The sequence below is a fragment of the Rana temporaria genome, chromosome 7 (genome assembly GCF_905171775.1).
Source record: "Rana temporaria chromosome 7, aRanTem1.1, whole genome shotgun sequence".
NCBI classification, from domain to species: domain Eukaryota; kingdom Metazoa; phylum Chordata; class Amphibia; order Anura; family Ranidae; genus Rana; species Rana temporaria.
In genome coordinates this window covers 153158246-153173189 of record NC_053495.1, presented here as the reverse complement: position 1 = coordinate 153173189, position 14944 = coordinate 153158246, and the positions used below count along the sequence as shown (strand labels likewise).

General features: G+C 37.9%; 1 protein-coding gene across 1 annotated transcript in view; it reads right to left on the bottom strand.

Annotated features, from left to right (window-relative positions):
* Positions 1 to 8630: 8630 nt before the first annotated feature.
* RGS5 (regulator of G protein signaling 5) overlaps positions 8631 to 14944 on the bottom strand; it is a 167681-nt gene continuing 161367 nt past the window's right edge. Inside the window, exon 5 of the mRNA XM_040360167.1 lies at positions 8631 to 11987. Coding sequence (XP_040216101.1) covers positions 11826 to 11987 — 162 coding nt within the window. The 3' untranslated portion in view covers positions 8631 to 11825. The remainder of the gene's footprint in view (positions 11988 to 14944) is intronic.

The following is a 14944-nucleotide window of genomic DNA, read 5'->3' as shown; positions in this document are numbered from 1 at the left end:
CACTTTTGCATGTGTGAGCCAGGAGGCTGAACATATTATTATTTAATATTAATGGTGAAAACCCTTGCGAGGGAAAACACTTTTGTTTTCATCTCTGGAACTTTGTTTGATTTTCTTTAATAAAAGTGGGCCAACAAGCCCTCAAAAGGAAACATTTGTGTGGGACTGTTCTCACTAGCGGATGCTACACTAAGCTAACAACCCCCAACATTACAATACATACTACACTATAAAGGCTCTCCCACCTTTCCCCTTACTTTTCCATTGGACAGCCTGGGTTGCTTGTTGGGCCCGCGATGTGTATATTTAACCTTCTGTTTTCAATAATTTGCCCCCTAAAAATCCCAGTATTCACTTTTTGTTTGTTGTATAGAAAATTTCTCTAGTTGGATTTATTTGTTTAATGTATACATATCCGGGTTTAATGTATTTTTATATCTGCCTGAAGTTTAGCTTTTTTGAAGCTTATTCATCAAGCTAAAATATGAAGTTCATTAATCAAAGGCAACTATTCAAATTTCCTTGGTATTTTAGTAATTTGATTGGTGGCTGTGGCTTATTGCATAGTCATTAAGGATGAGCAGAGTTGCTGATTTCATCCTCATCTTAAATTTCACCAAGTAAGCAGCTTAAAGCATAATGATATTGGAAATTAGCCTTTAATAGTATGCACAGCATTTTTGTACATTATGGGAGACTTACCTCCCAAAACTCCCTTCTCTGTTGGTGCAATGTATGTGCTTTCTCTTGTTGTTCTGCCACCTTTGCACTCATCTTCTCTTCCTTTTCTTCTGGGTCCGGAGTCCTAGGCCACCTTTATTGACCAGCCAAGTGAGATGTAACTACTATGCAATATGCACACAGGACATGCCAAGGTTAAGCACTGAGTTGCCTATGTGCAGTTTAGTGTACAATAAGAAAAAATAAAGAAGTTTTGGCTGGAAAGAATAAACATCTATAGCAGAAGAGTCAAAAAAACTTTAAAATGATATGGCTTTGTTTTCCAACATACCATACAAAAATGTTTTCCTAGAAAGCAGTCATCCTTCACCCTTATGTTTTTATATAGCCATTGAATTGACTATCAATGTTGAGTATACAGATGGAGGAGGTCCTAAGTGATATAACAACTCACACCAACAACTCCATAAATGTATTTATTGCCTCATTCATCCATTCCCAGACATGAACGGCTACACACAAACCAATTGAGATCATCTTATCACCACTGTGAAAAACTAGGTAGACTTTGATCTCTGTAAGCACTGATAACGCAAACACAGGACTAGTAGTTACTATTTATTTCAGGTGCAGAATTACAGAGGATATATATATGTTTAGGCAGGTAAGTATAAAGATGTATATCCAAATAAACATATCCATGCAACACAGCACCATCGCATCCTACCTTAGGACAGCAGAGATAGGACATTTAGGCCCGGTTCACACCTATGCAGGTTGCAGTTTGTATATTCCAGGTGCATTTTGCATTTTTCAATACACGTTTTTGATCCATTGAAGTCTATGGAACCAAAAAACAGAAAAAAAGTTCCTGGTCCTTTCCATATAATGCATAGATGTGAATTAGACCCATAGGTAACCATGTTAAATGGACTGTAGTGTGTCTCTGCAAAACTGAAAATGCACTAAAAAATGCATAGGTGTGAACCAGGTCTAAGCGGGCACTTACTGTACACCTCTTTGCCATGTTAAGTATACTTTGTTAATGTAATACTGAACATAAATTTACATTAGAACTAGATGTACACTGATGATAATCTTTTTTTTATTTATTTTTTATTCATTCTTTATTATATTTGATCTCATACAAATTTTTAACAATTCATTAAAAACAGGAAAAAAATGTTCCTCATAATCTTAGTACAAATACAGAAAGTGAGACCTCCGAAATTAGTATACTGGGTGGCAAATAATAACATTTGCTGGAGTTGAGGATCCCCCTAGGCCAGGAGTTCTTTATGATATTATAATTGTACTATTTCTCATCCCTCCTCTCTTTTTATTCCTCCCCACTTAGTACTACTCTATTGATCTATTTTACTGTTGGTTTCATAAATCAATTCCATCGCCCGGTTGTCTCCCTTCCCCTATCTAAATCCAAAGGCTACAATAGTCATAGCTCTACCAAGCTGTCCCACATGTGACTTTTCAATCAACTATTATATTTGGGTATTTTCTACTCCAACTGTAGTTCTTACCCCCTAGCGAGAAGAGCCCTTTTTCTCCAACCATGGCTTACACATTTCCTCAAAGTCTTTAAGATGACCTCTTTTTATATAGATTGCTCTTTCTTTACAGATTGACTCGTTTATTATCCTGGTCCATTCTCTTACTGCCGGTGGCGTTGTCGCCTGCCATCTCATGGCTATTAATTTTCTGGCTTGAAACAAACATCTCAATATTGCAACTGTAGTACTAATACTAATTTTCCTCCCGTTCCTTCCTATAGCCCAGTACACATAGTGTGGCCTCCATCTCCAACGGTGTTCCAAATATATCTCTCAAAGTATTGAGCACTCCCTCCCAATAGCGAAACAGCTTTGGGCAGCGCCACACCATGTGTACTAGGTCTCCAGGCCCCTGACATCCAGGCCCCCCCCATCTGGTCTTCTTCCATACTTGAACAGGCGCTTAGGCGTGTAATAGGCCCTATTTATCAACATCAGGTGGGAGATTTTCTGGAGTTGGTGAAACTGAAACCTTTGATCCCATCTCTAGGATTCTCTTCCACTGTTCCTGTGTTATTTCCCCCACTGATGATAATCTTACTTAGTTTTCTAGCACTTAATTGCTAAAAGTAGTGACTGACCGAACAATAGGCTCGCTATTGTGTATATTGTACAGCAGCATGATTGTACATTTTTTTTATTGTGCAACTGATCGCTAAATCAATGCCAGTTGTGTAGCTTACTCTGTAAAACTCATGAATATCATTAGTTTAGTGGCTGGTTAATGTATGTAACTTCGAACATATCCATTATAATTTTTTTAGTGCAAAATGTGTGTTTTTAGGTCTATACTAACTGGTTTTAGCTTATGAGGGCCAGTGTGTAAAACAAGGTACAGTATTGCAAAGCATTTAGCAAGCTTTGAACAACTTTCCTAAAGCCTCTAAGGGCCCTTTTACACGGAACGGATCAGTAATGATCCGCTCCGTGTGTCCGCTTTGCTCAGCGGGGATCCTCTGCAAAATCCCTGCTGAGCTGGCAGCTGACAGGGCAGTCCCCGCACACTGTGCAGGGACCGCCCTGTGTTTCCTCCGCTCTCCCCTATGGGGGATCGGACAAACACGGACCTTATGTCCGTGTTCATCCGATCCGATCCGGCAGACAGAAGAAAAATAGGATTTCTTCCGTCTGCAAATGCGGATCTTTGCGGAGGCGGACAAATTACGGGTGTCAGCGGATGTTCATCCGCTGATGCCCGTAATCACATAGGGACCCATGTATGTCTCGGTTTCATCCGCAAACGGACAGATGAAAATGCGGACATACGGTCCGCTAGTGTGAAAGGGCCCTAAAGCACTCTTTGACAGCTGTTTGGGGGTGTTAAACATACCATAACAAGTAGCTCTGAGCACCAGCTGAAGCCTGCTAGCAGCTTGATGATAGTCAATACTTATGATCTGTGTTTAAAAACTGAACCCCAGCCTTGTCTTCAGCCTTGCACAGTTGTACAGACTCCTCTCTTGCAATTGCTTAATCAGATTTAATTGAACACTGAGATTCTCACTATGTGCAATAGAAGCTGCAGCAAGTCAGAAAGAGCTTGCCTCATTTGCTGGCTGGAGGACATCCAAGCCCGCTGGTTTTCAATCTTGGAGACTCAATATTACATGTGGGCATTACCTAGGGGCAGTCTGCGTGGAAATGCAGCCTGCCAAGGAACACCCACTCCTCAAGACAGACATCCAATCATCGACGCATTTTAATAATTGCATAACATCTCCAAAATGCCAGCCCACTGCTGGCATAAGAGCTGAGGGCTCTTTAGAGGGGCCTTTCTGGGTCTTACTACCAGTCATGAGCACTACATTTATTAAGCACTACATTTATTCTCGCTGGAGTAGAGATGCTTGAGAGGGGACATGATAACGATTTACAAATGCCTCAATGGTGATTCAGTGTCAGGGAGTGTAAGAGGACACAGGGTGACATGATGAGACTGGAGGTTAAGGGGTTTAACTTTAAGCTGTACAGGGCATTTTTCACTGTCAGGGAGATAAGGATGGGGAAATCTCTTCCACTATTGGTTATGTCAGTGGAGAGTATTGATATTTAAAAAAAACTCTTGGACGTGCATGTTAAAGAAAACAACATACAGGGATATGGGAAATAATTATCGACACTCACATACGTATACCTACACAGGTTGACCTGGATGGACTATTGTCTTTATTCAACCTTACCTACTACTGTATGTAACTATGATCTTCCTGCATTGTTTAGAGAAGCATAGAGATACAATGATGGCACTGGGTCTCAAATAAGATATGTAATAAAAAGGTTTTTATTCAAAACATTTAAGTTGTATGTTGATGGGGGGGAGGGGAGGTAGAGGGAAGGCAAAATATAAGCAGAATATATTTCAGCTTCAATGGAACTGAATGGGGCTTTCACTGGTCCTTAACGCTGGCTTAAAGCTTTGCAAATGCAAAAATCTTAGAAATTTCTATAAATATCTGAAAAAAAATCAGATCTTTAAATTTTTCATTAGCAATTTGAAATCATCTCTAAACCAAAACCTGAATTATTGCTGTGGGTTGTTACAATCATTGCTCCTCATACTTCCTTATTAAATAAGGCTGTTTGTGCAGTAATCAAGAACATTTGACTTGATTTTGGGTATATAGAGAATAACCTATGGACAAATCAACAAAATAAGACTATATGGATTCTACTGACTTTACAATGGTGCACCAGCTAGCTGTTCCCTTTTAGATGCTTAGTGGTTGCATAGCAACAGAAAAAAACATAACATGGAAACTTTCTGTGACCTTTTTAGGTATTCTTATAGACAGATATTTCAAGGGGAACATTTTGTTATCCAAGAAATAAGCTGGCAGTTGTTCCTACTGAGATATGAAGCGACACAGTACATGTGCTCTACTCTTGTTCTTACAATTGACTTTTACGCCGATGATGAACATCATCACTATGTTTATATCTTGTCCTAATTGTGTTCAAATCTCTTGAAGGGACACACGCATCCACTATGATAATAATATTCACTTATACGTCTGAATGATAAATAAAACCTGAAAAAAATGGATTTCACTGATCCTCTGTGGGAAGACTTAAACAAGACGAAACAAATCCCTGGAGCCTGGAAATTTTACAGCTGGCGCCTAATTTTAATTTATGTTCTTAGATCTGTGGACGTAGTTCTATCCTTGTTACCCTACAAACAGGCTTGCACTCAGGCAATAAATCATCCCACGCAATGCTACTAAATTCTGAATAGGCTTGTCCGCCTTTGACCTAAAGATGAACAACATCAAATTTCCCATCTTGATCTGCCAATCCAGTTCTAGGCTATAGTACATCTGTATAATTGTTTTGTAAATTAAATTTTTGCAATGCACAGTTGTATTGTCAATGGAAATTTTATAACTTAAAAAAACGTGTCATGAAAGAGATAAGGGGTAAAACCTTTAATACAAAATATTGAAACAGAAAGAGATGAGGGGTTTACCATTGTTGACCCACCTCTGAAAATGCTTGTTGCATAGCTGTTATACTGTCACGCTAGATTTAATGTTTACAGTTTCTGATGTAGAACAAGTATGCAGATTATGAATGTCATAGAAAAGTCCCTGGCTTGCATATTTGCAAGGGTTATCATGACATCAAGGCAACTCTGGCATGGTACAGCTTTTGAAAATATTATATCTGCCAACAGCTGAATATCTAAACTCAGGACATTTAATGTGAGTTTTTTTTTTATTTGCCTAACATTTCTAGTAACCATATTTCCATATTAAGTCCCCACTCTCTTCAGTATTCGAAGATCAGATTTATCCTACAAAAGGTATGAGCAAAAAGGTGTTATAATTCTAGCCCATTTTATTGGTTCTTCTGTATTGTATCTACTTTGTTCTACTTATTATATCATTTCAGAGTAAAATAAAATGCTCCAAAATAGGAAATACACTTTCTGTAATGCATCACACACAATTTTAATAAAGCAATACCAAGGTATAATTTGAAAGCAATCGCTTTTCTTCTAAAGTAAATATCCATCACATTACCATGACATGTAGGTGTACAGTAATCAGTTTCTCAAGATGAATCCACATAAAAAAGTATGGCTTCTGGCTGTCCTGGAGATGTAATCAATGAAACTGTTGCAACGAAGTCTACAAGCACATAATTATCCTTACCTAAGTGCAGATAATGTATATAGTGGAGAAATCATAATTCATATTACGTAAGAATCAAAGGTTCTGCAAGGTGATAGAGCTGCTAATATATATTATGTAGGAGATGCTGTAACCACCCAGGATCCTTTTCTGTGCAAAAAAAAAATCTATTAACTACACCTTTTCATTCTATTGCATTTATGGGGAAACACTGTATTTCCGTGGACCGAAAATATTGCATTAACAATTAAAACCACATCTTACATAATTCTAAGGAAAATTAAATCAGCGACCTGCAATTACTCCTTTGGTTGAAAGGCTCCTTCTGAGATATCACATTCAGTACAAGCAGTGGAGCTCTTTCAGTTGTTTCTCATGCATGAGGCCAAGTTGGTTTCATTCTGCTAAGAAAGGTATTGATTTTTTCGTAGGCAAAATAGGCAGATTTTCAAATCATAATTCTCACTTTGGAACATCTCACCAGGTACATCACCCAGATCATTATTTTGTCACCATAAATTTTGGACCTCATGATTTGAAGCTAAAAACAAAAAAAGTATATGTTGCCTTCAGCAATCAGTCAGACTATTTCTGTTGTTTTTCTAGTACAGGTTATTAAATTAAAATTTCTGATTTATTTTTTCTTCCTCCAATTCCTGTACGTGCATGGGTTGCTCCAAAACAATAAACAAGGCTTCTATTACTCAATAAAATTAACCAACTATAACCCTTTTATACAATGACCTGTTCTAAAAACATTCTTTAGAGTTAGGTTATGCACAAGACTGTAATTCATTAATATGTATAAAGGAATTTGCTGGTAGGGGCTGGCAGCAAGATCATGCATAAAAAAAAGCATCTAATGGTCAGTAAAGTGCTTCAATAAATACACATTTAGATGCACAAATGTACAGATCCGCAAAATTATTCTTCCTTTCCTCTAGCTCCAATTTACATTTGTATGCAAGAAACTGCATTTACACTTTACAGATGTGTACACACATAAATTACTGAACAAAGATGGTAATTTTTCCATTTTGAATTTGCAGATCTTTACGCAGTGCAATTTTATTGATGTAAAGGTGGCTGTGTCCATTGGCACATACCATAAAATACTGCTGCTTTAGGATCAATAAAAAAAAAAAAGTGTTTTACAGATTTGTAATCAGTGTTTTTTATGACAATGTGCGTTAGCCCCTATGTGATAGTTAAATGATTTGTATATGCAAAGAATATATAAGGGCACATATATTTTAAATGAAAATATTCATATAGTTGACTCTTAACCTTTCTTAGGTTCCCTTATTAGGTGCACTCTGAAGTCACTTACTTTACCCTTTGTGACAGATGTCTCATGCTGGCTGGCAAGAGAGTTAAGCCTCGTACACACGGCCGAGGAACTCGACGTGCCAAACACATCGAGTTCCACGGGCCAGTTCAGCACTGAAGCCGCCGAGGAGCTCGGCGGGACGAGAGCTCCCATAGAACAACGAGGAAATAGAGAACATGTTCTCTATTTCCTCGTCGAGCTCCTCGTCGGCTTCCTCGGCTGAAAGTGTACACACGACCAGTTTCCTCGGCAGAATTCAGACAGAAACTCGGTCGGAAGCTGAATTCTGCCGAGGAAACTGGTCGTGTGTACGGGGCCATATTCTGTCTGTTTCCAGTTCACCCAAAACATATATTTTTAACCAGAACCACACAACAGGCCCTGCAAATATAGGCTAAAAGGAACAAAAGATAAAAAAAAAACAATGTTGTGTATGCGAGCCAATAGTGTGATTGGTTGCTGTAGACAACACCCTCGCATTTTTTCTGATTTTGTAGTTATACATCTCACTGCTATAAACCAATTCAAATTTTTCACAAATAGTTCATGTTTTAATATAACAACAGTTATGAATTCATCTATTTATTTTGTGGAATCAACAACTGTCTCATGTAATAAGAAATTGCAGGGCTTAGGTTTATAATTTAAAGTTCCAGCAACTCTACCTATTGATAATTACTGTATTTATATGGATAAATCTGAGACTTGAACTGATTTAAAAATGTGCTGGACTGTCAGGAACACGTTTTTGAAGAATTGCCCAGCCCACCACGTTTTAGGCTACAAATTCACTATGAGCAGCAAATCATTTGAAACCATTTTGTAAACACCTCTAGCTTCTGGCTGCTTCTACTATGCTTAGGGGATAAGTCCACTTTTAATTTTAGCATAATCAGAAATAAATGACAGACCATCTAATTAAATCAAAACCATATAATTCCAAAGTGTTTTACTGTTTTCAGTAGGACTCTTATTCTGCAATACAGGGGAGGTTCATCCTCATACATACATCTCAAAGGCTTATGGTTGAACTTGCACAAGATATTAACAACATTCTCCTACAAAGCAAGAATACAGTATATACCATGCAGCAAAAATAAACAAGATCAAGACACATTGACTCATTTCATGGATTACTGGGCTTTGCAGAAGTCCCATAACACAAGTTTAAGCAAAAGCATTAGCATAATGGCACTGTACTATGTTATTGCCAATGTGTCCTGTGTTAAAGATAACAAGTAGATACTTTTTTCTGGATTGTTGTATCAAGAATTTCATTGGATGGTGATGCAAATTGCACAGATGTCCTGCTATGATTTGCTTCTCTAATACATTTTGGCACATAAGAATTTCAGTGGGGGTAGAAGGCCTAGCAATCAACACAGGGCCAGTACTGGGAGCCCAGCACTATGTATTCCTCAAACTGTACCACAACAATATATATTTTTTTTTTGAAGGCCATTTCACATTAATTTAACCTTATGAAGCTTTTGTGTATTGCAAGTGTTAATAAGGTGGTCCTGATTAATATTCAAAGCTACTTTTCTGACTTTAAATGAATAGTTCTGTTAATATATGTTTTCATATAATGAACACTGCAATTCCTTGTTAAGATCTTAAACCATTTATCCATAGTAAATGGATGAGATTTTCTGCCCAGCTACTAAATTTGGCCATGGGCAATGTAGGCATTGGTTTTTTGGACTTATGTGTATACTAATGTGAACACATTATTACTGAAATATCAAGATACCGGGAATAAATTGCATTTTTTATAGTGTAGTTTATATAATAGATAACAAAATGTTAAATTGATAATGTTAAAAAGACAAAGGTTGTCCTCACCTTACAAATAATTCAGACTGGCATTCTGCTTAGTGTCAATGTTTTCAAAAAGAAAAACTGAATAAAGAGATTATCCTTCATCTCACTAAACCAACCCCAGGCTTGAACAGTGACTTCTAAAGGAATTTTATTGTACTTGTCTGTTTTTAAAGGATGACTGCCTGGACAGTGTTTCCATAGCTTCCACAGATGATGTTATAAGTTGCATGCAAAAATATGACTAAGCCCTTTGCCTGCCTTACAGAAAGGATCCCTTGTGTATCTGAAACATAGAGCCTGTACTTTGTATAATACTATTTAGATTTAATAGATGACATTGTACTTTAGCTTTAGTTCCTATCATAACTCAGAAGACAGGATAAGGTATGTGGTTTATGACACTGACCAACCAGAACATTCTCTACATTACAGAGATGCATGATATTGGTTAGTTGTCTCAGGCTTTTGGAATGCACTCTGATCTTATCTATTAAAAGGGAAGATGATTATTATTGGTAATTGGACATTGTTATGGTTCTATAGGGCCTTCTTCACTCTTTACACATACAAACTAGGGAGTACAATCTGCTAATTATTTGGTCCTGGAGACTGGGGGCCACATTTACTAAACTGGTAGACATGGACTGCATTACCTATAACAACCAAATATCAGATGTTTGCTTTCACTCTCCAACGTGATTTGAAAAAAAAAGTTGGCTGACGTGGGCAATGCTTCCGTTATTCATTTAATCTATTTTTTAGGTCACCTGCCACTGTAACCACTGACCTATGAGAAAGAAAGTAATGTTGTGCATACGGAACAAAAAGGTCAGGGACAGGTATATTTTGGGAAGTTTATTTAGAAAATATATTAAATTATAGGTACATACAAAAGTATATTTTTCCTATTTGCAATATCTTACCTTAGTTTTTTTTACAGCCTCAGATATCAAATTAACAACCAGCCTTTTGGAATAGACATCCCTATCACCCCTTCAAGTAATTTAACTTCCATTATGGAACACTTACATTGCTGAATGTGACCTATACAGCCCTTTATCCCAAAGTCCAAAAACCATTCCACATAAATGGCCACTTCTTCCTAATAAAAGCTTGTTTACCCTGTTCATCTGACACAATTAATTGTCCATCAAACCTTTCTGTAAGCTATTCAACCCATTCCCAAAACCTTACCATATGCCACTGTTATCTATACTTATCCTGGGGCTAGGAGTGCCTTCCTTACTGCCCTGTTTAGGTAAGTATTGCCTTCAGAAAAATAACTTACTGTGACATTCTGTGCAGGTCGCAAGGGCTTATTAATACAGAGCAGATGAATGATTTAGAATAAGAGTTTAGTAGTGGCACTACTACTATAACAAATAGAAAAGGATTCAAGTTTAAAAAAAGTCTTTATGGTCAGTGGTCTCAAATTATAATGGAATATCTATTGCAAATGAAAGTGTTAAAAAAAAACAATCGGCCCCTGAATTTTTTGCTGTATAAGATGTCTTCTCATGAGAATCCATTTATAAAAGTTAGAGGGAAAAGAAAAGTTTTCATGTTGTATACAACAACCATTCAGGTTCCAGCTGTCATGATTGTAGTTTACAACGGAAGACAACAGAAGAACCAAAAAATAACAAATGACCCCCATTTATGGAAATCAATTGCAATAAAAAAGGATCAGTAGTAATAGTGAACAAAATTGTAAAATAAAAAAATGGACTCATTGATTAATGCTGTAATATATTAAAGTTGGTTGTGGTTCTTATCTAAGAGTTATTTAGCAATTTTTTTTTAACATTCTTCAATTTACTAATTATTTATATGTTAGTTAAATGATGTTATTTTACTATTCAATTTATGTTACTTTATAGTTACTTAGTTTTTTGTTCCTTAGATCCAAAAGATAAGGCTTTTCATAGAAACCTAGAATCAATTTAATACAAGGCATTTAAGAACAGGGAAAGAGATTGAAATAAACCTTGTATGTATATGGTGATAAGTTAAACTACAAGGCAATCATTGTATAATTATTGGACTCTGAAAGTTTATATCTTATTTAAAATGTTGTTAAGGTTTGTGTGGAAATACTGTTTCATAATTGATCTCTTTTATTGAATATTATTTATTTGCTGTATAATCTGTATATCACAGGACATTTTGGCAATAACATTGTCACTAAAAGAGGCCATTAGGAAAAGCAGCTGCAGAAACCACCGACCAGCACATTAGTATATGGAAACCATTGCATGCTGGGGAGCTCTGCACAGCTTTACCATGCTGTTACTTCACTAATTCTTGATAGACTTCTGACCGGATGAATCTGGGCAGAGAGTCTTTCTCCATAAGAGCAAAAATCTTCTTCTGGGCCAAATCAAAGCTGGAGGATGATAGTTCCACCAAATTCTTCATTGTCACTGCTTTGGTGAAGTGATCAATATTGACCTGCAAAAAAAAAAACAATAATGTTAAGTAAAATAACTCTTTAAATAAAACAAGTTATAGCTAATTCAAGCAAATATAAATTGCAAATTAATTCAGTAACAGATTCATTATAAATTGTATTAAAAAACACACAGCTGAATGTATCTTTGTATAAGCATCTTTTTATGTCTTGTACAGTACAACTTAAACCAGAGGAGAGGGAGGGGCGCCACTAGGAACCATTCTGGGGAGCTTCAGTGCACATACAGTGGGGAGAACAAGTATTTGATATACTGCTGTTTTTGCAGGTTTTCCTACTTAAAAAGCATGTAGAGGTCTGTAATTTTCATCATAGGTACTCTTCAACTGTGAGAGAAGGAATCTAAAACAAAAATCCCGGAAATCACATTGTATGATTTTTAAGTACGGTAATTAATTTGCATTTTATTGCATAACATAAGTAGTTGATACATCAGAAAAGCTTAACTTAATATTTTGGTACAGAAACCTTTGTTTGAAATTACAGAGATCATACGTTTCCTATAGTTCTTGACCAGGTTTGCACACACTGCAGCAGGGATTTTGGCCCACTCCTCCATACAGAGTTGTTCCAGATCCTTCAGGTTTTGGGGCTGTCGCTGGGCAATACGGACTTTCAGCTCCCTCCAAAGATTTTCTATTGGGTTCAGGTCTGGAGATTGGCTAGGCACTCCAGGACCTTGAGATGCTTCTTACAGGGACACTCCTTAGTTGCCCTGGCTGTGTGTTTCGGGTCGTGGTCATGCAGGAAGACCCAGCCACGACTCATCTTCAATGCCCTTACTGAGGGAAGGAGGTTGTTGCCCAAGATCTCACGATACATGGCCCCATCCATCCTCCCCTCAATACGGTGCAGTCGTCCTGTCCCCTTTGCAGAAAAGCATCCCCAAAGAATGATGTTTCCACCTCCAGGCTTAACAGTTGGGATGGTGTTCTTGGAGTTGTACTCATCCTTCTATCTCCAAACACGGCCAGTGGAGATTAGACCAAAAAGCTCTATTTTAAATTTGTGTTATGGGACTTCTATTTTTGGCAAACTTCAGATGGGCCTGGACATGCGCTGGCTTGAGTAAGGGGACCTTGCGTGCGCTGCAGGATTTTAATCCATGATGGCGTAATTTGTTACTAATGGTTTTCTTTGAGACTGTGGTGCCAGCTCTCTTCAGGTCATTGACCAGGTCCTGCCCATGTAGTTCTGGGATGATCCCTCACCTTCCTCATGATCATTGATGCCCCACGAGGTAAGATCTTGCATGAGGGAGATTGACCGTCATCTTGAACTTATTCCATTTTCTAATTATTGCGCCAACAGTTGTTGCCTTCTCACCAAGCTGCTTGACTATTGTCCTGTAGCCCATCCCAGCCTTGTGCAGGTCTACAATTTTATCCCTGATGTCCTTACACAGGTCTTGGCCGTTGTGGAGAGGTTGGAGTCCGTTTGATTGAGTGTGTGGACAGGTGTCTTGTATACAGATAATGAGTTCAAACAGGTGCAGTTAATACAGGTAATGAGTGGAGAACAGGAGGGCTTCTTAAAGAAAAAAAAGAAAAGGTATGTGAGAGCAAGAATTCTTACTGGTTGGTAGATGATCAAATAATTATGTCATGCAATAAAATGCAAATGTATCATTTAAAAATTGTTTTAGATACTGTCTCTCACAGTTGAAGAGTACCTATGATAAAAATTACAGACCTCTTAATGCTTTGCAAAATCTGCAGTGAATCAAATACGTATTCTCCCCGCTGTAGAATGGATAGATAGAATAGATAAAGTGGATAGAATGAGCAAGCAAAGTGACCAGAGGGATGAGCTCCTGTGATGTGGGCGTTCCTTTAAATTCCAGACACTGATGGGGTAACAAATACTTTACTGAACTCCTTAAACTTAAAGATTTCCGCTCTTGGGAACTGGCAGGCATACACTCAATTGTTTAGGGGTATAGTCCTTAAATCTATTACAGACCTTAGGGAGGAATTCTCTTTACACAGATCGCAATTTTATCGTTACTTGCAGTTGAGGCATGCAGTCCAGACCGAACCTAGACTATCTCCGTTTCTGCTTTTGGTAAACCCTCTGATGACGGAGGTGTTTTTGATGGGGGATAAGAAGGGAATAATATCCAGGATATATACTAAATTGCTCACCATCACACATGATGCCTCTACACTTCCATGCAGAATGGGATGGGAAAAAGATCTAGGCCCCATCGATGGTGAAACCTGGGAACTATGCCTTACTTCAGCCCCACTGGTCTCCGTATCTGCATCCCGCAGACTTTCCCATTTATTCTTACTTCATAGGGTGTACAGGACCCCAGTTAGCCTACATAGTTGGGGGTATCGAGACTCACCACTCTGTCCAAAATGTTGCATACATGAAGGGGACCTACTGCATATGATGTGGAAATGTCCAAAACTCTTCCGGTACTGGAATTATGTTCTTACTACCATTTCTCAGGCATATCAACTACCGATTCCACAAGATCCCGTTGTGTGTCTGCTTGGTGCACTGAAGGTACCCTCGCTCTCGCCTAATGGTCACACAGCAATAATCCATCTCTTATATGTTGCCAGGACGGCGATTGCGAGGCTTTGGATATCTCCCAGGGTACCGACGGGTAGACAATGGGTAGATAATGTCAACAGACTACTGATCCGTGAAAAAATCACTTATCAACATAGGAATGTTCTGAAAAAGTTTTACTGAATGTGGCAGCCATAGCTTAATGTTCCCGGTTTAGGTCCCCTACAACTCATTAAAGATAGACTATTGCAAATGTAGGATGATGTTTTTCATATGATGTATGGGTATTTGAACTATTTGAGAGAAATGATGTTCGTTCTCATGGAAGGGATGGTGGACTCTTCTCCCCCCCTTCTTTTTCTTCCCCCCCTTTTTTTCTTCTTCTTTATTCCTTTCTTTATCTTTGTATTGTCAG